This window comes from Macrosteles quadrilineatus, unplaced genomic scaffold (genome assembly GCF_028750875.1).
Source record: "Macrosteles quadrilineatus isolate MER2022 unplaced genomic scaffold, UCM_ALF_1.0 Scaffold_4__1_contigs__length_99947679, whole genome shotgun sequence".
In the NCBI taxonomy this organism is placed as follows: domain Eukaryota; kingdom Metazoa; phylum Arthropoda; class Insecta; order Hemiptera; family Cicadellidae; genus Macrosteles; species Macrosteles quadrilineatus.
In genome coordinates, this window is record NW_026542597.1 from 97,756,672 (window position 1) to 97,783,061 (window position 26,390).

Genomic DNA, 26,390 nt, shown 5'->3' on the forward strand with positions numbered 1-26,390 from the left:
CTTATTTTGTGGTTGAAATCATATTTAAGCGATCGCTTTCAAAGAACAGTTATTATTAAAGAAAACATTAAGTATGCTTCTGAATGGGAAAAGATTGTTATGGGGGTGCCTCAGGGCTCTATATTAGGACCGTTATTGTTTTTGATGTACATAAATGATCTACCTAAGAATGTTAAACCTAGTTTGTTGTTATATGCTGACGATACGACAGCCATAATTAAATAAAAAAACATTCATGAACTAAGTTTAGCATTGAATCAAGCTCTTCAAAATCTGTCAAAATGGTTTAAAGTTAACGGTTTGGAAATGAACCACATTAAAACACAAATAGTAAAATTTCAAACTGCACAGTGTAGGGACGATCTTGAAGGCTTTGTTTATTTTGATAATGAAAAAATAAATCTTAGCAACACAGCTAAATTTTAATGATGTAGATAGTTTATTGAATTGGAAGAATAACATTCATAACACCTCTAAAAAGTTAAATTCAGTTTGTTTTCAAATGATGGTCTTAAGAAATGTTGTTGATTTAAACACTAGACTAATGATTTATCACGCTTTATTTTCGTCAATTTTACAGTATGGAATAGAGCTTTGGGGCGTCACCTCTGATTCGTATCAACTTTTTAAACTTCAAAAAAGAATACTTCGAATTATGACTTTTAAACCCGCAAAATATTCTTGCAAATAACTTTTTAAAGAACTAAAGATTCTAACCGTCCCTAATTTGTATATTCTTAAATGTTTATTGTATGTGAAATCAAATTTTGAAAAACTCCACAGTGAAAATAATCGGCACAATTATAACACTAGATTTCATACAGATTTTCAATATCCTATACACAGATTAAATCTTGTGGAAAGGACACCTTATATGGGTATTGTGAGTTTTAAAGGCAAAGTGAGTAACTGAATATTTTACTATATAAACCATGAAAGATCAAATTATTCTATAGTATTGTTCTATAGTAGTTCTATAGTAGTATTATTCTATAGTAGTTCTATAGTAGTATTCTATAGTAGTAGTAGTAGTTCTATAGTAGTTTACAGTCCTTCTAAAGATAATTTTTCTTCATTTCATTCAATTTATTTCCCTTCAAGGAATGCACTAAAGAAGTCCTATATTAGCAGAAGGGCAGGATGGTAAGACTGCTATCAGTACAATTTTTAAACTCTTGGCCGTAGTGATGAAATTAGTTTGATGAGTTATTGTTTACAGAAAATCTACTACCACCTCAACGACCCGGACAGTTTCAAAGGCATCATTGCCATCAGAGATGAAGAGCCGACCGCGCAAGAGATGATTCATTATCACAAGCTCACTGGCCAGTTGCAGGTTGGCTTGCAATCACTGTTTATGTTTATCAAGTTTTTTGTATAATGTAGAAGGATAAGTTTTGTAAACTTAGAGTTCTAATGTTAATGGGCTGGTTGACTATACACAATCTTCCTTATCTCTCTTGTCAAAAGCAAAATAGAGATGTTGGCAGAAAAAACCAACAATTCATCTTTTGAAAACTGATCTCCAAAAGTTTTGTTACTACTTCTCGTAAAATCAAATGTGCATAAATGACTCTTGATTTTCTATTAGTTTTTTAGGTACTTTCCTGTTAAAGGGAACATTCATTATTATCGATGATTTTCAATCGATATATCGATATTAACGAATTGAAACCTATCAGCTGACAACTACGATAAATAGTTGGTCTTGCCTGAAGTAATTTGTAACAGTTTTAGGATGCTGATCCTAGCGTCCTAGGATGTGGTGTCATAAAAAATCATTACTTTGAACACCTCAGACAGACTTTTTTGGCTATACTCTATGCAATCGCAGGATGCTGCAGCTTGCTATGAGAGGTTGGTACAACTGCCAGACTCTGTGTCTAACGAAGACGAGGACTTCTACAAAGGCATGGTGCAGTGTTACCTTGGCATGGACCAGCCCTCTACTGCTCTACAGCTTACTCAGGGGTTCCTCAATAGGTGAGTCTCGACGGCAATGAAATAACATAAACTTTAGTACGATTAAAGAAAGATAGATAATTTATCATTTTGTATCAGGCTAATTTTTTAAACCACAAAAAAATTCTGATTTATCCGTTGTGTTTCAGCATGGGCAAGTGCAGTGACATGGTGGACGAGCAGGCAGAAGCCATGTTGGCGTTGTCCATGTTCCCGCAGCTGGAGCAGCTGTTGACGAGCACGGGTGCCACTACGACGGACGGGTGGGGCACAGCGCTGGGCCATGCATTGTTACACCTGTCTCGAGGCAATCAAGACGAGATGGTGGCCGGACTGGACCACATCAGACAGGCGTTGGTCCGCAATTTGGCTGGGTGTTCACTCACCAAGAGTGCAATAGGGTATCGGCACGGCTACGACGTTGTGGTCAAGTAAGTGGCGGTGGCGCTTTGTTTGATGTTACATAGTGGTAGTTTCACATAGTCCTTTTTAGAGAAGCGAAAACACCATTTGAGTCTTATTTAGAACAAATTCCCAATAACACTAACCACACTTTAACACTAATAACACTAACAACACTAATAACACTAATAACACTAACAACACTAATAACACTAATAACACTTTATAGGACTACTGATCAACAATGAAGTAAAGAAAACAGTGATACCAACATATGAGCATGTTTTGTCGTTAAAAAGTTTCTAACAGTACCTACTTGTAATATGGTTTGCATTAAAAAATATAAAAACACCCTGAATAATTTTAATCATCTGGCACAAGCTATGTCAGCCTCTCTCTCAGTCATGTTCTCTTTGGCTCAAAACTGACTGCAGCTGTTTATATAGATGAGATGTCTACTTAAGTATCCAAAGTGAATGCTAATGGTGATTTAGTAGGTAAATGGTAACTACTCTAGGGCCTAGGTCTACCTGGCGAGTGGCCAATGGCTGAAGGCCGTAGCCAGTCCAGGGGTTAAGATCACGAGACTGGTTTCATCATCTAGACTGTAATCTGTTTGCAGCGTTAAATTTTCTACTGTTCATATTGTGACGGTTTACATTGTTTTCCTGTGTTACAGGCTGCACATTCTCACTGAACTGGAAAAAGTAGGCCAGATGGTGTTCAAGATGAAGGGGCGGCCAGTCCAGGAGATGGAGAGCATGTTCAGACAGGTGTGTGATTACCATTGACAAATTAATGGTTTGAAAATTAACTAGGGTAGGCCTACATGATTCATACTCGTAAAACATCATCTTGATCCCCAACATAGAAAATGATTATGCAGTAAAATCTTGGCAAGTGATTCAATACTAAACTTGGAGTGTGAACTCCTCAGGTTGTTCAGAAAGAGCTAGACGACCGGCTGAAGGTTGTTCAGACATCATACAGAGTGCTTCAGCCGATCTTGGGTGTGAGAAGGGTCGTGTTGTCACTGGCCAAGGACATTGACCCACAGCTACAACCTCTATTCACCACCGAGATCGGAAACAGCTGGCTCAAGAGTATTGAAATCGCACGCAAGTAAGTGTCATTAGGTTTTTGATCGCATCATTTATCAAACTCCATGAGATTTTTATTGGTTAGGTTTGGAGACATAAATCGTCATTTATTCATTTCTGAACCTCAGCCATTGTTTTACTAATTTTTATGGTGAAAAATTTGAATAGGAAACAAGTTGTGACTGTTCAAAAGTGGATATAATTTGGTTTGATTTTCTGGAACAAAAAAAAACAGCTGATCTCGGTCAGTAAAGCTAACAAATCATTCATCCAACAATCAATGTTATATGCACTCTGGCGTGCTAGCAGCATATAAATTAAATCTAATCTACTAAATGTCTGCAAGATAGGCCTGGAAAAGTACTTATGTAAAATAAGTTTTAAGAGAACTGTAAAATTGAATCTATTGTTGAGATGATAACGGTTGGGAACGGTTTCCCCAGGTCAGGCCACTTCCAGCAGGCCTACACCAACATATTGACAGTGGAGCCATTCAAGCCGAAGGGACTGTTTGTGGAGAAGGCTCGTCTGTTGTGGGCCAAGTCTGAGCCTGAGGCTGCACTCAACACACTCAAGCGAGGAGTCGAACGCAACTTCCCCAACATGGACACAGATCGCTCAGGCAGTACACAGAGTTCTGACGAGAGTCTGCAGAAAGACGAGAGACGATTGTGTGCCGAGGTGAGAGTTGGGTTAGCCAACTTCATAGTCTAAGACACAAAAAGAGCCTTTAGCAAACATTAATCCCATTTCCACACATTACCCATACTCATTGCATGCCGTAAACTTCATTCACCTGGCAATGAATATCTGCACATCGGATACATATTTCTTGCAGTTAAAAAACATATCACTGACCTTATCTCGCATGCGGCGGGAGATTTTATAGTTTTAAACATTTTCTTAGCTTACGACAAAGCAAACAAGTAAGCTCCCTGCAAATGGCACCATTAAGTTCACTAATGATGTCAGTAAGCGGCGAGCCAGTTGAGGGGTATAAGCAAAGCTAAACGCACAAACGGCCCTCACTTAAAGAATGACCCTTGCACACAAAATTTGTGAAGCTCAATATTAAAAATTTACAAAGCAACATACTGACAAGACATTGTTGCAGGCATATCTACTTATCGCTCAGTACAACGATGAGAATGCCAACATCGACATGGACACCAACCTGAGGAACTACAAGAGAGCAGTTGCCGTGTGTCAGTCGTGGGAGAAGAGTTATGTCAGTTTGGCCCAGTGTTACTACAAGTGCCTGCGTTCTTCTACACAGCTCTCACAACAGCTGTTAGTGGTTTACTTTCATTCTGTAGTACAGTAGAGCTATTAACGCAAACCAGTCAAATGGTAGGACTACTGTTATACTGTAGGCTGTCAGTAATCCGGCATATATAGGACCGTCATACTGCCGGATTACTGGAATGTTATCAATAAATACACTTAAAAGACGTCTCTAAAGATCGCACGATCGGAAACCGCTATTGCCACGATCGGGCATGGCTACGTGATGTTATCGTAGTCGTTCATCTAAATGTCCGCGGATGATGTTCATGATTTTGCCACGATCGCGCAAGACGTCAATGACGTTTTCTGTGACTGCGGGAGGTGTTCATGAGTTTGATGCGATCGCGCAAGACGACGATGACGTTTCCGTGTCCCCGGGAGTAGATTATGATGTCTACATGGCCGTGGGAGATAATCAGAATTGTGCCGCAATTGCGGAAGACCTCACCCGTCAAAGATGCCGGAATACTGGAGTGCCGGAGTGGGGAGTGCCGAATTAGAGAGGGTAATACAGTATTTGCAAACTTATCTATTTAGGTTCATTGTGAAGTACACATTGCCTACCAATTGTTACACTTCTCTAAACAGAATGCCTTGTTTGTATCACCGGGTAGTGAGTGTGTGTTAATTAGTTAAGATTGCAAATTTGGCTTTAAAAATGTTTGCAGCCTATTTAACACTTGGATTATCCGATCGTTATGTGCCTCAAGTATGTGAATTATTTAAATATATCTTGCTAGCCTTGTGATTAAGCATTGTGGATTTGGTTATAGAGATTCAATCCTCAATAGAATTTTGAGTAGTTTGGACCGTTTTTCCTTAAAAGTGTTTTTTGTTCTCTTATACAAAGTGCCACTTAAGTTAAAACGTTGAAACGACATTTCTAAGGTGGTTTGTGGCAGGCACTTTTACTTTAAACAAATTAATTGTCAACATACTAAAAGTATAAATGTAATGAAAAAAAGTAAACTGCTTATGACCTATGAACCTATGAGAATATTCTACTTTTTCTTCTGCAGTGAATGCCAGGTCCAACTGATCAACATGTTCGGCAAGTCGCTGCAGTACGGTTGCGAATACATCTACCAGTCCATGCCACGGATGTTGAGTACGTGGCTGGACTTTGGCACTCAGCTTGCGCAGGACACAAGAAAGCCTCGCGGTGTCGAGGGCATCTCCGAGCGCAAGGCCGCTATGAATAAGATGACTGCACTTGTTGGTGAGTGGTTAAATACTCCCATTTATCACTGTTAATAGGGCAGTTCACCCAAGAGTATTTTTTTTTAATTCTGTGAACAGCTCTGTATAAAGGTGCGTTATGTTACACGGGCAGGAAAATGTACTTAACAACTTCCCAGAATAAATTTAAAACATTAATTAACTCAATGATTTCCAATAATTGAGGTGTGCATAAGGCATCGTAAGATCATATTTCTTAGCTATTTCAGTATAGTTCTCATTTTCCGCAATCTGATACCCTCTGGATCATGAAGGTTTCAGATCTTTGAGAGTCAACTGTATTGGAAGTATGAAGAGCATAAGTCCCTAAAGACATCTCTCTCAACTCAAACCTGTCAGTTACAGTGAAACATTCAAATTTTAATTTTTGTACCTTTTTCGTTGGGATAAGACTGCCGGCAAAAACTCTGTTTTTAAATTTGTTTTAGATTGTCTCATAATTTGTTATTTTAGGCTTTGAAATTTTTACATTATATGATACGTTACAAACCTAACATTCCCTCCTGACTTAAGAACCCCCCCCCCTCCCTTGTTACCCTACTAACTCTAAACCCACCAAAGTCTGGTAGCTGTTCTTCATAACAATGAAACAGTGAGCAACAATGAGTGGTTTCCGAGTACCAATGCTTACATCACACTTTGTATGATGTTCAACAGAAGCGTACCGCAAGCGGCTGCCGACGTACATGTTCATGACAGCGTTCTCTCAGATTATCTCTCGCATCTGCCACCCTCAAGATGGCTGCTATGAGATACTCAAGGCTATCATCATCAAGATCATCATCGCCTATCCTCAACAAGCTCTCTGGATGTTCCTGTCTGTTTATAAAGTAAGAATTTAAACGGCAAAACGAATCTTGAATCCCCCGATATTCGAGAAAAGATTGAAACACCTTTAAGAATCTAATTAAAAATCTCATTTACACTTGGCCCACTATGACCTGTGTGTTTTTTCAAGGTCTAATAATAACATCTGGATAGGGAAGTTCAATCAAGTCCCTAACATTCGGGATTTTTAGGGTCATTTTTGTTAGGCGGGATTTGAATAAGTCATATTTTTCTGTTGGGAATCTTTTGATATGATCGCAACCCCAAGAAACTGATGAAGTGTTACTGTAGTTGCAATTAATGCTCACCTACACTACTGCAATTGAGGCTCATACCGTTTTGAACGTTATTTTGTGTTTTTGTATGTATTCAAAATGTAAGTTAGTATGAGTGATTCTTTTTACTTGGAATTTCATCAGATAAAAAAGTTCACTGATTCAAGATTTAGGACTCCTTTTTTTAATAAGACTTGAAATTTAGAATTCTTGGCTTTGTTAGCTTCTGAGGTTAAGGAGATCCAACGCTAAACCTAAACAATTGAACACACCTTCATGTAACCATTCAAAATAGTCTACATTTGTATTCAAACCAAATTTAACACCTGAGATTTAAAAGTTAGCAACGATCAAAATGTCATTTATGGGTACTATGAACGATAAGGTTTTGCCATTCACAAATCAATATACTTAGCACTACTTCTTGACAATTATCTAATGCTGTCAGATTAATCAGGTCACTTTCTGTGTTCCAGTCGCCATACACAGTGCGAGTACAGCGATGTGAGGAGGTGCTCAAGTGCAGTGAAATACTCAAGAAGAAGGAATTGAACCAAACAATCAATGACTTCCGAGACCTGTTCAACCGCCTCATCGAGCTCGGCAACAAGAACGTGGAGGGGGTTAGTTGAGTTAAATTTAAGTTGTACTGCTGTGCTCTGCAAATTTACCCTAGTTTTCCTAGTTTCTTAAACCTCCGTTTTGGAAAGGTTTATTAGTATATGAGCTTCAAGTCATATAAACTATCCACCTTTTGTTTTATAGCATAACACAGTGAAAAAACACTCATATTGACAAAGTAGAATATGTAATCGGCTGCACTAGAGATTTGTATTGTTAGTGCTTCAGACTGGTGGTGATCATGTTAGTTAGGATGGGTGTAGGGGAGGGAGGGGGGAAAGGATCCTAAAAAGTGTTATGAAATAAATCCAATGGAGATGATCTTACAAAATAACAAAAGCGACAGTAGTTGGGAAATATTTCTCGTGTTTGTAAGCCGCTCGTCACTCGTAATTGGCTCCATCAATAGGTCTGATCCCTCAGAACAAATCCAGTATTAGTCAGATCTGGTGCAACTCATGAATTGTGTACATGTCCGCCAAAAAACTTGCTTAGAATTTGGATTTTAGCATTCGTTGTATAGAGGAAAGTAGGGATGGTCAAGTCTCGAAATTTCGACAAATTTTCAATCTCGTTATACAAAACAAGATTTCTTTTTGGTCAAGATTTTTCGAGACGAGAATTAAAAAAATACACCTGCAGAATGTCAATGCAATTCCCGCAATATAGGAGCGCGTAGTTGCGTTTCCTTTGCTAAGGCGTTCTTATTTAATTAATTCTTTACATGTAAATATTACTTTAATTATTAAGTGTAAGCAGTGTGAGGCATGTTTTACTACTATAAACATAGCCAAAACAAGTAACTATTTTATACAAATTAATATTGTTTTTAATTTATGATTTATTTTATTTTAGGATAAGTTTAACTCTATCCTATCTGATATCACCGTGTTTCCTAATTATAAGCATTTTTAATAAGTTAGGCGTAATTAATATACATTTGCTGATGTTTTTTAATAAAAGATTTGAAATATTCTTGCTTATTATTATTATTTTTGTATTTAAACAGTCATCTAACAATGTTACAAAATGAGGTGAGAAGGGAAATCCCGTCTCGATCACGTCCCAAAATTTTATAAGAAATAGAAAATCTAGTCTCGTCTTGAATTAAAAATCCAATCTCGTCCATCCCTAGAGGAAAGCACAAAAATAGGCATAATTTGACGCTCGCAAGACTAAGAGGTGTAAGTATATATTATGATAAGCCTGTGTACTACGCCCCTTCGTCTTACAAGCAACTAATTGATCCCTGTTTTATCTCACTGCAGCAATAGCATTGTCCTTTACCACTTGTCAAAACTTGGCACTATGATGTTCCAGAGATGCTCGAGTGTGAACATTAAAACATTCTACCGCTCACTGTACATGCTGGTGTCTAACCCTAGGCTCAGCAGAATTGTGATTCCGTTACAGCGTTTCCGCACTATCTCCCTTCCACGCACCACGGCCGAGTACCACAATCCCTTCCCCGAGTGAGTACTTGAAGAACTAAACTTATTAATAGGTCTAGTTAAAAATTCATAATTAAGTATTTTTTTAAGATTTCAGCTTCCAATTTTTTTTTTTTAATCACTAATAATTCTGTAAAATATGCTTTATTAAAAAAAAAAATAGTTACCTAAGTTAAGTGTACTTTAGAAGCTACATAGTTTGCAGAACATTCTAGTGAATAATGAGTGATCAGAAGTTGAATATGCAGTTGGTTCAGGAGGTTGAAAAACACCCTGTGTACTTTTTGACATCCTGTACATAGACTGAAATTTTGCGTCCGTTTCTTGTAATGCAGCAGCAGTTACAAAGAGCCTACATTGAATATTTGTTTCGACATAAGGATGTACCCAATACCTTATGTGTCCTCTACGCTTTCTTGGTTGTCTATAAAACACCTGCTCTTCATCACTACTACTCATTCCAAACACCATACACAGTACACAGTATCGTTATAGCAAAATTATAACTCATTCACTGTCTCAACTCAAGTACAATTATTTCAGTCGCGCCCGTGTGGATTTAACCAACGCAACTGCAATCGTAATCGCGTCACAAAACAGTTGTTTCAACTTTAGTTGGGTTTCAGTCTTCCCGTGTGTCGACCGCCTTAACTGATTTCACATCCAGGATAGTAAATCCCGAAGACCTGCTCAAGAATAATGTTAAGGATATTTTCTTCTAATATTGTAACTTTATGTTCAATTCCTTTAATTAGTGTGCCTACCTTCGCTGAGAAATTTAATCGTGTTCCAGTACCCTACTGGGATGAATATTATTTGACTAATCAAAAAACTAGTCTCCATACTCACTTAGTAAGTTAGGCTACCTGACTAAAGATAAGCCAAAGTAGGTTTTGCCTTTTTTCTTTCAACCTACTATTATACCATTTACTACTACAACTTACCATTTAGTGATTTTTTTCATTTACTGAACTTACTATTTATAATTTTCAAGAGATCTGGTCTACATTGCTGGTATGAAGGAAGAGGTAGTCATTGTTCCGTCTTTGCAGAAGCCTAAGAGAATTTCTTTGATTGGCACGGACGGAAAAATTTATTCATTGCTATGCAAGCCAAACGTAAGTTGACATTTGTCTATAAAAATGAAATATAAGTAATTTTGTCTATTTAGTGTTAAAAATTTTGAGTTAAACCATTGACTATTGGATACTGAAGTAGACATCCTACCTATATTGGACGAGCTGTAGCCATTTTTTATTAAAAAAAGAAAATAGTATTATGACTTATGAGTAGGGATGGTCAAGTCTCGAAATTTCGGGAAATTTTCGGGAAATTTTAAATCTCGTTACACGAGACGAGATTTATTTTTTGCCGAGATTTTTATCGAGACGAGAATAAAAAAAAAATAAAAAAAAAATTAAAAACGCCTGCAGAAAGTCAATGCAATACCCGCAATACAGGAGCGTGTTGTAGTTGCGTTTCCTTTGCGAAGGCGTTCTTATTTAATTAATTAAGGAACGCGGCAGCGTTCCGCCCCGCCAAGTCCCCCAGCGGTACACAGCTGCTGCAGTGTATATATACATGACGTGACAAAGTGGCTTTTTTACTCGTCTATAGCTCTGAAGAAACAAAAGCTATTAAAATAATTGTTCATCTACTGGATAGGGGCAATCATTCTCAACAAAATTAAAAAAAAGAATTTAAAAAACGGTTGTGTTTGAGCCAAGAAAAACTAGTTTGAAAATTCACAAATTTTCCGTGTTCTCCTTCTTCTCCTTAAATGTTGACGGACCTACAGCCCAAACCACTGGCTCAATTTTAATGTTTTTTATGTTGTTTGAAAGCCCTTAGCGTGTAGATGTGCCTTTTGAGGGTCTCAAGTCGGTGCGTTGACCCATAAACCCTTGGCAAGCCCTCAAAGTACGAGTTTGGCCCATTTAAATAACATGGGATTAAAATCAAAACAAAAGAAGGACCAGCTGCGATTAAGTCTTAATTAATTAAATGTTAGAGAAATTCATAGGAACAGCTGAAAAATTATTTTAATACTTTTATAAAGTATTTTTTTCAGGTATACTGAATGATTTGAACTACTTCCCAAGTAGCAAAAATCGTTGGCAAATCGTTGGCCCAACGTTTCTGTAGATCGTTGGCCAACGGTATGTTTTGGCACTCAGTCTAAAGACGGTGACACACTATCGATCTTTTCCCCGAACAAGACCCCGAACCGAGCAGGGAGAAGGGAGAAGGGAGGATGTTCGATAGTGTGTCACGAGTCCGTACACCGATCAAGACGCCGAACAAGACATCAGGCCGAGCAGGGAGACGAGCGCTCTGGAGGCGGTTTTTTGGCGAAAGATCAAAGAAAAGATCGGTCCGATGTACGGTCCGATGTACGATAGTGTGTCACGGTACATTTTCGCCCCGTACATCGTCGCGAGCGCCGCACCGAGCGGCCGCCTGCGCTAGCATTGATAGTTCCGCGCTCTCACTCGCACACACTCTCTATCTCTCTCCAAACTTCCTTTTGCCGCGCTCGGTAGAATTCGTCTGGTCTTGGTCATGTTCGGGGAAATGTTCGGAGTAAAATTTTGCTGATATTTATCTCCCTTCTCCCTTCTCCCTGCTCGGTTCGGGGTCTTGATCGGGGAAAAAATCGATAGTGTGTCACCGCCTTTACGGTTGGCCAACCAACCAATTTTTGCGGAAGGGCCAACCATCCCATTGGGCACAAACATAAAAAACACAAAATAATAAAGATTTTGTATGCAAAGCATAATTATGAGTTGAGTAAATTGATTAAATAGTTCATAAAAACTTATTTTGAAAATAAAACTAAATAAAAATTTTTTAGACGGGGCGGGTCTCGAACCCGGTACCTTCGACATGTGAGCCTCACACCTTACCTCTGAGCTAACTGTGCTTGTTGACAATGGGTGTTTTCAAGTGGTCAAAGAGTAGCCGACAGGTGCAATGGTCACAATTAATACTTTAAATATTTTTGATGCTACAGTATAATATGATTCTGTTTATCTGTTTAGGCCTCAAGTAGTTGAATTGTTTTTCTGGTAGTTGGAGAGGATACTAGTATTTGAATATAGATTATTTAATTACCATTCATTGGATTAGTAGGCTACTGTTATAATTGATTGTTATATAATTAATTAATCTTTTCTCTATAACTATTAAAAACTTGCTTAAATAAGTTAAAGAATATTAAAAAAAAATTAATTATAATAATTATTATATGTTAAGCAGGTGTTCCCCACTGTATCTAGTATCACATCATCTGACTACATTCATTATTGATCCAAATTTTTACAATATTTGTCTTATATTCTGCTGCCATAACATGTATGTACTTTTAAATAAATCAATTTGTTAAAATTCGTTTTAGAATGTTTTATACTTAAACCCAACGAATGCCCAACGATTCTTTCTTTTGTAGGGCCAACGAATACCAGTTTCCGTTGGGCCAACGTTGGCAAATCGTTAAAACTTCTGCCAACCATTTCCCAACCGTGCCGACCATTTCCCAACGTTGGGCCAACGATGTGTGCTACTTGGATTACTATATAAAATTACTTAGAGCAGTGATATTCCCCGATACTTTCCATTGAAAAATGCAGTGTACCGATGGTACACTGGTACAGCAGCTCGTCATTTTTAACAGTTTAATACTACTTATCAAAACATATGAAACCTAGGAACTTGAAACTTAGTACTAGTACGCTAGTACTAAGGTTTGTTCTATGTTTTGATACACTAAAACAAATAAAACGATCGGGAAAATCACTCTACATATGTTAAACAAGCAATTAAAAATGATATGTAAATTTAGGATAAATGAGTTATTCAATATTTGTTTTGCCTTATGCTATTTCTAACAAACCTAATTAGTTTGATTACATTTTTACATCTCTAATAAGGGCTCAATTTACACTAGTCTTTAGATATACGGGTTTAATTATTAGAACACTTATGTAACATCAACACATTTTATGTTGTTCAAGATGAGCATTGATGAAATTTGAAACTGAGTTTAAGCCCAGTGGGTAAGTTAAATAGTAATTTTGGTACGTGTGTCAAAAAGTTTTTAATCTGTTTAAAGCAGATAAGACCAAAAATGTAGAATTTAGTTCTACATTAACAATATTATTGAAATTAAATGAGATGTAGTTGTGCCGTGGTCTATATATCAGAGAAAAGAGGATTTTTATTTTAACTGTTAATTTTCTACAAAAATAAATAAAATCTAACAAAAAACCACTAAGTGGTAACACTTTCCCCGCCAAGTCAGCAATCCAAAAAAGTTAATAAATCATTACTTTTTCCGCCAAGAAAAACAATGTAATGTATGTAAGTTTGGCAACTTGGCGGCAGACTTTTGCTCGATCCCTTTAAAAAATACCATAAAACTAGTTTCATTGAGCAAGTATCCCTCCCATTGGTACATTGCTAGGTGAGAGCTTATTTTACAAAATTTGACCTTATTTGTGCCACATTTCATAAATTATACTTAGTTGGACTAATTAATTAGAGAAGTTGATTTGTGAAATTATCCACGAACGTAACTTAAATGAAAAAAAACCAAGCAAAAGTCTGCCGCCAAGTTGCCAAACTTACATACATTACATTGTTTTTCTTGGCGGAAAAAGTAATGATTTATTAACTTTTTTGGATTGCTGACTTGGCGGGGAAAGTGTTACCACTTAGTGGTTTTTTGTTAGATTCTATAAATGTAAATATTACTTTAATTATTTTAATAATATTACTTTAATAACATTTGAGAAGTTTTGTTAAGTGTAAGCAGTGTGAGGAATGTTTTATTACTATAAAAAGTCAAAACAAGTAACTATTTTATAAAAATTAATATTGCTTTTATTTTATGATTTATTTTATTTTAGGATAAGTAGAACTCTATCCTAACTGATATCACTATGTTTCCTAATCGTAGGCATTTTTAATAAGTTAGGCGTGATTAATAAAAAAATGTTATGCTGATGTTTTTAAATAAAAGATTGTAAATATTCTTGCCTATTATCATTATTTTTCTATTTAAACAGTCATCTAACAATGTTACAAAATCAGGTAAAAATTTTGAACGTGCATTTCCCATTGTGTATGAGAAGGGAAATCCCGTCTCGATCTCGTCTCGAAATTTTATGAGAAATAAAAAATCTCGTCTCGTCTCGTCTCGAACTAAAATTTCAATCTCGTCTATCCCTACTTATGAGCCAGCCACAGAATGCCCGAGTGTCTAAAATTCTATTTTCTCCCTTATTTTTTGTTGCTAACAGTATATGGGTCTTAACGGTTGCTGTAGCTCAACATAAAGCTGTGCTGTGCAAGTCACTCAATCAGTTTGACTTGTTATAAACGTTTGTGTATTCAATATAAATTAGTAATTTACATCAGCTTAATATGTCGGTGGCTCACATCAACTACGACGATTTTGATAAAAAAACTTACCACTAATATTTGATTAAGGTATTATATTTCAAATGTCTAGGCTTATTTTGTGGGCTTATAAAATCTAAACCTCTAAAAACTATCTTTTGCTGGATTGAATAAACCTATACATTTGACTTTTACACGTACCTGCAAGATCTACAAATCTTATACGGTAACATTGTTTGCTAAATGTTTGTACCAGGATGACCTGAGACTGGACTCACGGATGATGGAGTTCAATTCTATCGTCAACATGTATCTCCAACGTGACCCCGAAGCTCGGGAACGAGGATTGTATATCAGAACTTATGTAAGTGTTCATAGTTGAAAAGGTTAAGCGACTGAATGTTTGGGTATTTCAAGCTATTGGGGTTTCAAACAACTCCAATTGGGGGTTTTCCTTAACTACAGGTGTAAAGAATTAAAGATGCAAAGCAAATCAAAGGCTTAGGATCATAAAAATGTGTATAGTGGGGTGGGTTAGCAACAAATTACACCAAAATATTTCACATCTGGCAACCAACGCGCCCCTTTGGATTCAGATAGTACATGCGTAGACGAGTCCAAAAAGACCGGGACACAAATTTTTCGGGCACTCTATGGGTGTTGATGACGTAATCAAAATGGCCGCCAAAGTTGTGTGACACGATTCTACATTTCCCTATATAACTCAGGTTCATATTTTAAAAGTGCCCTACATTTTTAGTGATTATTAATCACGAAAAAATTACCTTTCCAATGGTGTATTTTACTTAATTGTTTAGATTCATAATGCTACGAATATTTATAGTTTTATTAAATATTTTGTTTTTTATTTAGATTTTTTAAAGTCATTTAGCTAACTGTCATGGATACCGTTACACGTAGCCGAAAACGTCTTACATACACTTTTTTGTCAGAACCTTTCTAACGGTATATATAACTTATATTTTAATACAAAAACACTGCTGAAAATTTGCCACAACAATGTAGTGGTACACAGTGAGTCGTTATGACACCAATGCAATTTATATGGGGTCCGAAAAGTAATAGCGCTATTTAGGGCTATTGAACTTTCACTTCCGTTTTAAAATTAGAGACAATAAAATTAAGTACAAGAGTTAAATACCCCCACCACAGCCAACCTGCCGACTAAGCGAATTTCCATTTGTCTGAATTGATTTTCAATTAAATATATTTAAATAACATTATGTTTAACAAGTACCTAGGTTTGCTGCTACAAGGAAACGAATAAATTGTGTTTTTTAGTAAAACATTGATAGCTTAGTATAAAATAAATAAATTTGCCAAGTTTGATCAAAATATATACATAAACAATAAAACTACACCATTTTACAGTATCCTCCATAAGAATAATATGGGAATTTTAAATTTACAATTTTTTCAATTTTCTCCGTTACCAATAAACGAAAAAAACACTATGATATACTAAATTATTTGTTTTCTAAGCTCTTTAAAAAGGTTCAAAGAGAAATTGGGAAATGTTGTGTTTTGAGGGTCAAAAATTAGAAAAAATCCATTTTCACCCCATAAAACCCCCCGTAAAGCCCCGTTTCCATGGTCCGATAATGCTGGTTTGCGAACTCATTCAAGTGTATCTCGCTCTACACCTTTAAACGAAAATTTCATCAAAATCAGACAAAAACTACTCAAGTTATCGCGTTCACGGACAAAACATAAAATAATTTTTTTAAGTTTTGTAAATACAGGGTGATTGGTACTCAGAGTGGCAACAGTTTTTTGGTGTAAGTACAAAGTAAATTCAGTTTGATGATGCATATAAAAGGTTCCAAGTCTAAAAATTAGCTTCCCAAAAAATTATTTTATGTTTTTCAAAAATAACTATGTTTTTAAACTTAACACAGCAATTTCTCAATTACCTGTACATGGATTTGAGCAGATAATGTCATTTTCGTGTTCTACATTAAATTTTGAATAAGAATAATAGATAATGACGGAGGATCAGTTGTAAAAACTCCATTGTAAATAGATTCAAATATAAAAATTAAGACGTTTGATAAAAATTTAAAAAGCATTGGTCTATTGCATTTTTTCACACCCTGTATACAAGAAAGTGTCCGAATATGTTAAAAACTGCGCCATGTTATAAGCTTTCCAACCATATGCTACACTATTGAGGTTTAGATATTCTTTGTTTGTTTAAGTGTTTTGAATACCAGAAAACAGGGGACTTTTTTACTTTTTTTACTGTTGAAGCTGAAACATAAATACAACTTTTGCTTGCCGTCTTTCTATGTTTTAAATGTTAAAGACACCATGTTTTGTAGCCTTCAAACCACTAAAGCGTACATAAGCATACATAAAGCTCAATGGTGCAGCATATGGTTGGAAAGCTTATAAAATGGAGCTGTTTTTACCATATTCGGACGCTTTTTTTGTATACAGGGTGTGAACAAATGCAATAGACCTCTTAATTGTTATCTTTGAATCTATTTACAATGGAGTTTTTACAACTAATCCCCCGTCATTTTCTATTATTCTTATTCAAACTTTTATGTAGAACACGAAACTGACATTATTTACTCAAATCCATTTACAGGTAATTGAGAAATAGCTGAATTAAGTTTGAAAACATAGTTGTTTTTTAAAAACATAAAATAATTTTTTGGGAAGCTAATTTTTAGACTTGGAACCTTTTATATGCATCATCACACTGCATTTACTTTGTACTTACACCAAAAAAATTTTGTCACACTGAGTAATAATCACCCTGTATATATAAAAATTTGAACGAATGATGTTTTTGGCCTCTGGGGACATCAAAATGAAAAAGTAAATCGGTCCCTGTCGGACACTGCTGAAAATTTTAATACAATTTTTTTTTTTTTTATTAGAGTTTTGTCTGTACATTGCTCAGATTCATAAATTTTTGGGTTATTTTTCGTTTTATACATTAAAGAAGCCGAATCAAGTCTCATCTCAATTTCTGTCTGTCTGTCTTCCGTCTGTCACGCCCCAAGAGCCATTTTACGCGGCATTTTCCTGAAAAAACTAGAGTACATATCAATATCCGAATCATTTTAATGTATTCTCACTGGATTGGCGAGAGTGTCTTTATCTATTAAAATATGGCAACACTACTTTGTCACTGGGTTAATCTGTTTGTTTTAAGCCTGTATTATATTTTTGATGTATATGATATTTATGAATTTGGATATAAAATTTAAACAATATTGTATTGTACACTCTTTTGTTTTAACGAATTTCCCTATGGGTAAGTAGCTATTACTGTAGGTGGCACGGTAAGACCTAGACTCAGGACCGATTTACTTATTCATTTTGATATTCCCAGAGGCCAAAAACACCATGCGTTCAAATTTTTATATATGTACTAGCTGACCCGACGAACTTCGTATCGCCTAAGTTATAGGTTTCCCCTAAGACAGACCGATGGAAAGAAAGTACCGTTACGTTTAATTTTCAAGATGATCTCGTTCGCATCGCTCAATCACGTCCTGGTTGAAGTTCGTTCGCTATGCTCACTCACCTTTGGGTTGGAGCTCGTTCGCTAAGCTCACTCACCTTTAGGTTGGAGCTCGTTCGCTGCGCTCACTTGCCTTCAGGTTAGCTCGTTCGCTACGCTAACTCGCCTCCAGGTTGAAGTTCGTTCGCTACGCTCACTCACCTTTGGGTTGCAAATTAGCTGTTGTCATAAATGTAAAAGAAATAATAGTGCTGCACCCTGTTGGTAATCCTTGTAACTTTAATGCTATTGAACATCATAGAACAGAACCAACTTGTTTAATTGAACAGCTGTTAAGATTCATTAATTCCATTTCTCATAAGGTTAACATGGGAAACTCCAGAGCCACTGGGGCGGAGCCCTTTAAAGAATTTCGAAACGGGAAATAGTTTACGTCCGATTCGCATACCTACAGAATTTACACACCAAATTTCATAACGATCGGTTAAGTCGTTCCGGAGGAGGTTGCAGACAAACACTGTGACACGAGAATTTTATATATTAGAAGATATACGTCCGTAAACGGGATAAGTTGAGTAATTTTTGTCCGATTTTGATGAAATTTGGTTTAAAGGTGTAAAGCGGGATAAAATTTAATGAGTTCGCGAACCAGCATGATCGGACCATGGGAATGGGGTTTTACGGGGGCTTTTATGGGGTAAAAAATGTGTTTTTTTTTCATTTTTTACCTTAAAAAACAGAAAATTTCCCAATTTCTCTTTGGACCTTTTTAAAGAGCTTAGAAAACAAATACACTGTCACATTTCAAAGCGTTTTGTTCTAAAAACACAATTTATTAGTTTCCTTGTAGCAGCAAACCTAGGTACTTGTTAAACATAATGTTATTTAAATATATTTAATTGAAAATCAATTCAGACAAATGGAAATTCGCTTAGTCGGCAGGTTGGCTGTGGCGGGGGTATTTAATTCTTGTACTTAATTTTATTGTCTCTAATTTTAAAACGGAAGTGAAAGTTTAATAGCCCTAAATAGCGCTATTACTTTTCGAACCCCATATAAATTGCATTGGTGTCATAACGACTCACTGTGTACCACTACATTGTTGTGGCAAATTTTCAGCAGTGTTTTTGTATTAAAATATAAGTTATATATATCGTTAGAAAGGTAATATTCTGACAAAAAAGTGTATGTAAGACGTTTTCAGCAACGTGTAACGGTATCCATGACACTTAGCAAAATGACTTTAAAAAATCTAAATAAAAACAAAATATTTAATAAAACTATAAATATTCGTAGTATTATGAATCTAAACAATTAAGTAATATACACCATCGGAAAGGTAATTTTTTCGTGATTAATAATCACTAAAAATGTAGGGCACTTTTAAAATATGAATCTGAGTTATTTAGGGAAATGTAGAATCGTGTCACACAACTTTGGCGGCCATTTTGATTACGTCATCAACACCCATAGAGTGCCCGAAAAATTTGTGTCCCGGGCTTTTTGGACTCGTCTACGCATGTACTATCTGAATCCAAAGGGGCGCGTTGGTTGCCAGATGTGAAATATTTTTCAGCTATCCCACCCCACTAGTATAATCAATTAAAAGGAAATCAACCAGGTGTACAAAAAAAAAATTGTATTTAAAGGAATATGGTTTCAAATCAATCAAGAGGGGGGCGATCTAAATAATATTTACGTTAATGTTACAAATATTTTGTACAATGTTCTTCTAGTGTAGACAGTTGAAATATTTAAAATCCAATAGTAAGCGAGAGATTGTGTTGTGTTGACAGAGCGCAGTTCCCTTGAGTGATAGCAGCGGCATCATCGAGTGGGTGCCTAACCTGCTGGGCTTGCGACACATCCTCAACTCCGCCTACAAACAGATGGGCATCACTGTGACACACAAGGAATACAAGGAGTGTGCTTGTGGTAATTTCACCTTGTACTGACCGACCAACCAGAAGAAAACGAGTTGTAAAATTTGGCTAGTTATTAGTAGAGGAAACCCCTTTTCAAACACATCCTGTTAAATCGAAACCGTAGTAAAAAATACAAGTCAATTGGAAAATTAACTAGGCACAATGTGAAGCCTGTGTCATCATGGCACCAACTGTGAAGATAGACGACAGAAATAATAACTGTGGATTGTTTCACATTTAATGTTGACTGCTATATCGCTTTAAAAACTGCGAACTGCGAATGTGAATCTCTTTGAAAAGATAACCTAGAATTTCAACTGTTGATAAACCACAAAAAGGCTATCCAAAACAGCCGCTCCTCTTTGTCGTTTAGTGAGGTTTTACTGTAGTTCTCACAAGAGAGATTCAACCCAGTTGAACTGTGACTTTGTCGTCTTAGATAAATCACATGTTGTGAATTATATTTACAAATTTAACTAAAAAACCCGTCTGCCTATAATAAGGATTATTATTTTTACACTACCAAAAAGGTGACAATGCCATTCCAGTTTCTGTCCATTTTTTTAACGTTTTGAAGAGAACGGTCTTTTTACTATCTATATCAAACATTGACCTTTTCGTTCAATAGCATCATTAATATAAAGCCCAACGATAAATGGCATCTTGATATGGAAATTATCTCGCTTGGAATCTAACTATCGACCTTAAATAAATAAATAAAAATGTCTTTATTGAGCCTTTCTCTAGTAGGTACACAAACTTTTGTCACTATGATAAATATATTATACTACTACCTATTTGGCTGTTATATACTTAGACTATAATTAAACATTTTTTAAAACATATATTTAAGTTTTTCTTTAAATATTTTGCTTGATGCAACAACCTTCAGGCCGTCAGGAAGACCATTGTACACCGAGGGTGCAAAATATGAGAAGCTCTTCCTCCCAAGCTCTAGAGAAACTTTTGGGAGGTAAAACCTCCCACCATGACAAGGTCCTGCGCTGGGAAACCGAAGAGAATGCCTCTCGCGTAAATAGTTGGGCTTACAAAGAGACAACACTCTGTGGGTCATGCAGCACGTCAACAACCTGCACATGGCTTCAAGGGGAAGCAATTGAGAGACATGATCAAATTTTTTCAAACAGAAAATGAAATGGACTGTGGAGTTTTGCAGGCGTTGCAACCGATACATGTCTTCCCGAGAAATGCTGTTGCCATATGCAGGGAAGCAGTAGTAAAATACTGACAGTGACGGTAAAATACTAAATTAGTGACTGCACGAGCAGCCTCAGGAAACAAGCCTCTGAACCTATACAAACCTCTTAGTTTTCCTAAGGCTCGCTGAGAAACAATGATGACATGACCTTCAGATTTGAAAGACTAGCATTATAAATACTCGGCTACCCAGACAATTGATGTAATGTAAAATACGCTACAGCTTGGTCAAATAGTCGGTGTAAGTGAGAATAATTAGTAGTTGACAAAAGCACTGTCAGTGGCTCAATTAAATTTAGACTGGATATGAGTTTAACATAGATATTGAATTTCCCCTACTCTCCTTAATCAATGTACAAACCTTCCTCAGTTAAAACGCCTATTAAAACAGTGAATAAAGTATTCTAGTTATAGATTGTTGTGTGATAGTAATTATCTTTCTTGCGCCGGCATGTTATCTTTTCAGGTGATTACGCTATTCCAACCACATCCCTTACAATTTTGTCTTTTCACAGGGAAGTCAGACCCGCTGTCCAAAAAGCGAGCTGTCTTCCTGGAGAAGCTGCTGCCGAGACACCCGCCAGTGTTACGAGACTGGTACTTGCGCGAGTTCAGTCACCCTACAGCATGGTACCTCGCACGGACTGCCTACGTCCGCACCTTGGCCGTCATGAGCATCGTGGGCTACATGCTGGGGTTGGGCGACAGGCACGGTGAGAACATACTGATCGACTCAACGTGCGGCGACGTGTTCCACGTGGACTTCAACTGCCTCTTTAACAGAGTAAGTTTACGATCAGTTGAAGAGGTAGAGCCTTTAGATGGGACTGGTGGTTAGAGAATGGATTTACCAATCGTCTTGTGTCCTAGAGAGATTTTCATTGATGATTCGACTAATTGTAAACTCCCATTCTTTCTGACCTTTGTTTAGTCTTATGCAAACCCAGTAAAAGCTGGAAAATCACAATAGAAATAGTATACAAAACAAAGGATTGTATGGTAGTTGAGTTGAAACAACAAAAAATCCTGATAGGAAGCAGTAGTTAGGACAGATGATGGAACACATTCCATTATGTTCGCTTGTCCTTTATTATTGTTTTCTGTTATGATTTTTTAATTAGATTATTTGTTACAAATCCCTCTGTTAGATTTTCTTTTGTGATTTCCAGATTTTGCTTGGTTTGCGTATGTTTTAGGTACTTCACCACCTGAAAACAGGGTCAAACTCCACATCCAGCAACATCTTGAAAAATTCTTTTACTAGTCGTGTTGGGAAATGTCTGCTACCCACTCTAAATAACTCATACTTACTATCACAAAAAATTAATTAAAAATAATTCTCAAAAGATTTAAGGTAAAAGGTATAAGAAGTAAAAAACAACACATTATGTGACAACGGGTAAAGTTCTCTTCTATTTCTAATACGTTAAGGAAGAAGGGACGGAGACAACTCTAACAAGTTCACTACAAAATAAATCCTTCCCAATCTATATGTGAAGAAAAAGAAACCCCTTTGAGAAGCAAAATGTCAGGTTAAATTTGATACATTTTATGTTCTATCAACTACTTGGAACTCTTAACTTGAATTGTTATCTTATAAAAAGATAGGGCATTTGCCAGGAATTATTAAGGAAATTGACAGGAAAGCAGGCTTACCTTTAAATAAGTCCATAGAGACACATAACACATCACTGTGTAAATATAGTGGATTATTCATAATAAGTGAACACATTCATACATATGCAACAGTAAAAACAATTTTTAGTCTCTTCATCTGTGTTGGCAACCCTGACAAGGTGTAATAGATTCAAATTGCAACTGCCATTGCCATTTCTCCAATCTCCAGTGGTTGAAAAAGTGGTCAGTGACCACGAAAATTTCTACTTTTAATTTTGTGATGTGTTATGTGTCTCTATGGACTTATTTAAAGGTAAGCCTGCTTTCCTGTCAATTTCCTTAACTTGAATTGGTTTTGGGCTTTTCTCTTTCTCATTATTTTATTCCTAAGCCAGGTTCCTTTTTCTCCGTAAGAAAAGATATATTTAAACATGAATATGTTTTACTTATTCCTTCTTTTAAGAGATATTTTCAAATATGTCGATTGGCTGCAGGGCGAGCGGTTTGACTTTCCAGAGAAAGTTCCATTCCGTCTGACTCACAACTTGGTGCACGCGATGGGTCCCACGGGAGTGGAGGGGATTTTCCGTCACTCGTGTGAGATCACAACTCGAGTGATGAGACAACACATGGACCAGCTGATGTCAGTGGTGCGGCCGTTCTGCTATGACCCGCTGGTCTCGTGGAACATCAACAAGAACACGCGAGATGAGAATGCAGAGATGACCAATGAAAAGGTGCCTAAAGATAGTTAATTTCCTTTTTTACTTGTTTGTTGTTGCAGTGAACAGCTATTTTATCTGGTTAAATTTTGTATTGGTACACGTGTACACAGTCAGATGTAAAATTGTGTCAGTAAAAGACTATGAACCCGGTACATATTCTTATCCCGATTTTTGTATGGTTTCAGGCTATGGATGACATACAAAACATCGAGATGCGATTACAAGGGATTGTCAAAACCAAGAACGGTTCGTACTCGGTCCCTCTGTCTGCCGAAGGGCAGGTCCGGATATTGATAGCAGAAGCAACCGACATCAACAATCTCTGCCAAATGTACATCGGCTGGGGTCCTTACTTGTGATCTGAGGTGTTTAGTAACTTGTAAGCCTACCAGTGAAGATTTTAGTTCCTTCGAAATGTTTGTAATCTCACTAACTTCCAAGGCAAAGATATCTTCAGTGAGTTGGCCAATATACTTTGAAAAGTTCCTATTTTTAGTTTTTTTACTTTGGATTGGCCTCTAGATCATCAGAATAAAATAAACTTAATGAAATTTTAGTTTATCAGTTGGATCGATCAACACAAAGGTGACCTTCATTTGTTAATACTCATTGTAGGGAATATGTTAGAACTTAAAACTTCAGTACATCACAATAAGATTATATAAATATTAATATATATATACTGTATATATATTGGAAAGAGCTCTTTTGAATTAGGAATACAATAGAGAGAAATGGACATACAACCCCCCCCCCCCCTCTAAGGCCTTCTTCCAAAAGAAGTAGCAGAATCATTCCATTTCTTCTTCCCAATACTAACTAAACTGTTTACATAACTTGAGTGTTTTTTTTTATTACTTTAGGCCTGGGTATTTAAGGATTTTGTAATGCATAGTTACAACAGCAGGCTTACCTTACTGATGAAAATGGGAAAAACTGAATAGGTAACTAGTAGAATTTTCTGAGCTAGTTGGCCCTTCTTGAGTACCTATTAGTCTTTCTTTCTACCGACTCTTCTACTCAAGAAGGAACAAGTAAGATAGAAGATGTAAATCTGGAGATTGTATGGGTTACCTGTTCTTTTGTCTTTTTTCGTCATTAAGGTAAGCCTGTTGGCAAAACTTTTCATTACAAAATCCAATGTTTCACTAAGGTGTTTTTGGTAATCAAAAGAATGTACCCTAATTTAAATAATAAACATTAGTTAGTCTTGAAAAAAAAACACAATTCATTTGTGTTGGAAATATGAGTACGTAAGGTGAAAAATATTGATAGAGCTCATGCCTTTGGAAATGAAAACTTAAAAAGACATTTTCTTAGTAGGCTACCTATATGGATCATTGGTCAAAATACCGACTCACAAGATTTTAAAGTTACAGTTCTTCTATGTTTCCAACAATTACAATATTATAATTTGTAATCCTGCCTAAAAGTATTCAAGGGTGCCTTGGTAGTTAAATTTGTTGTGTGCATAAAATAATCTTGTACGAATGTTATAGACCCTATTTTGTAAAACATGTTCATAAAGTAGCTGAAACCTGTTTTATGTGTACAATGTAGCGGAAAGTAAAATAATATAAGTGATAAAGTAAAAAAAATGTGATATGTGATATGTGTGTGAAGGTTAAGCAAGATGACTCAGTTGTAGCTCATACTGAAGTCAGGTGTAATGACAGTCTTGACATCTTGCTTGCTGTTCTGTGGTGGGGTCAATGTCAACAAATTTTGTATTTTGCCATCTGTAATTTATTCTAGAGTATAGATAGGTTACTGTTATCTTTTGTTGTGTTAAGTAAGTTATGTTTTTCATGAGTTATGTTCATTTTTCTGAGGACGTTTAAGTAGTGTAATCTGGTAACTTGTAATAGTTAATTTTGAAAACAAGTTACATAATGAATCGGCTGTAATGTGATCAGTTGACGGTAGTTCCTTTGACTAGTTATAGAAAAAACTGTTAATAATTTAGGAATAAAATGTATAATTTAATTAAACTGTGTTTAAATATTGTAGTTGTTATTCTTTTCCAAACAAAAATATCTTGATTCTGCATCATGCCTCATTTTCCTGCAGTTAACAAATATAACATTGAAGTGATTGAAGTCACTGTTTATTTCAAATGCTAATTTTTCTTTTCATGGAAAATAAAGCTTTGTCTTTTGTCTATTGTCTTTTCGGCACTCTTGTATTGATACGAGATATTGACGTGTTGAGAAATGGGATATTTTTTCTTGTTACATTTTTTACAGAGATAACACACACACACACATTTCAAAACACATGATTATTAAGTAGGGTATGTAATAGTGGAGAAACATTTAAAAATATCCAAAGTTTATATTCAGACCAGTAGGTAGAGCACAAGATCCAAACGATCAAAAGATTCAAAAGTATAGCCATTGCTAGAAATATAATTTTACATTGTGAAGTAAATCTATGAAAGAGACGTCCTTTGGATCTTGTGATACTAGATGGGACAGAAGATCCAATATAAACGTATCAGTATTTCCAATTACCAGCAGATCCAAAAGTAGGAATGATCGCGCCTCAGATTGATGTGCATGCATGCAGTGTTCCTTGCATTTTGTTTTCTTCTGTGGTATCTCTCTTTGCCCGGAGGCTCATTGAGAATGATTCAACATGTTTATCTCATGGTTTGGACATAAATCTTAGTCACTGACAAAATAAATAGTATATTTCATCACTAGGGGCTAAAGTGACTCTTAGACGCAAGGTTGAGTTTTACGATCGAGGCAAAACCGAGGTCTAAAAATGAGCGAGGGTTAAAAAGGCATTTTTTGCCCATGTGGTGAACTAAATTTTTCGTCATATTGCATCATTAAT

General features: G+C 36.1%; 1 protein-coding gene across 1 annotated transcript in view; it reads left to right on the forward strand.

Moving 5' to 3' along the window:
- LOC128993185 (serine/threonine-protein kinase ATR-like) overlaps positions 1 to 23,908 on the forward strand; it is a 59,651-nt gene extending 35,743 nt beyond the window's left edge. Inside the window, exons 29-45 of the mRNA XM_054416946.1 lie at positions 1,220 to 1,336; positions 1,835 to 1,983; positions 2,112 to 2,393; positions 3,044 to 3,137; positions 3,302 to 3,486; positions 3,908 to 4,145; positions 4,579 to 4,754; positions 5,771 to 5,970; positions 6,648 to 6,820; positions 7,570 to 7,716; positions 9,035 to 9,186; positions 10,160 to 10,283; positions 14,822 to 14,929; positions 19,861 to 19,999; positions 21,723 to 21,991; positions 23,319 to 23,561; positions 23,735 to 23,908. Of these exons, the coding sequence (XP_054272921.1) occupies positions 1,220 to 1,336; positions 1,835 to 1,983; positions 2,112 to 2,393; positions 3,044 to 3,137; positions 3,302 to 3,486; positions 3,908 to 4,145; positions 4,579 to 4,754; positions 5,771 to 5,970; positions 6,648 to 6,820; positions 7,570 to 7,716; positions 9,035 to 9,186; positions 10,160 to 10,283; positions 14,822 to 14,929; positions 19,861 to 19,999; positions 21,723 to 21,991; positions 23,319 to 23,561; positions 23,735 to 23,908 (2,970 nt within the window). The remainder of the gene's footprint in view (positions 1 to 1,219; positions 1,337 to 1,834; positions 1,984 to 2,111; positions 2,394 to 3,043; positions 3,138 to 3,301; positions 3,487 to 3,907; positions 4,146 to 4,578; positions 4,755 to 5,770; positions 5,971 to 6,647; positions 6,821 to 7,569; positions 7,717 to 9,034; positions 9,187 to 10,159; positions 10,284 to 14,821; positions 14,930 to 19,860; positions 20,000 to 21,722; positions 21,992 to 23,318; positions 23,562 to 23,734) is intronic.
- The last annotated feature ends 2,482 nt before the right edge of the window (positions 23,909 to 26,390 follow it).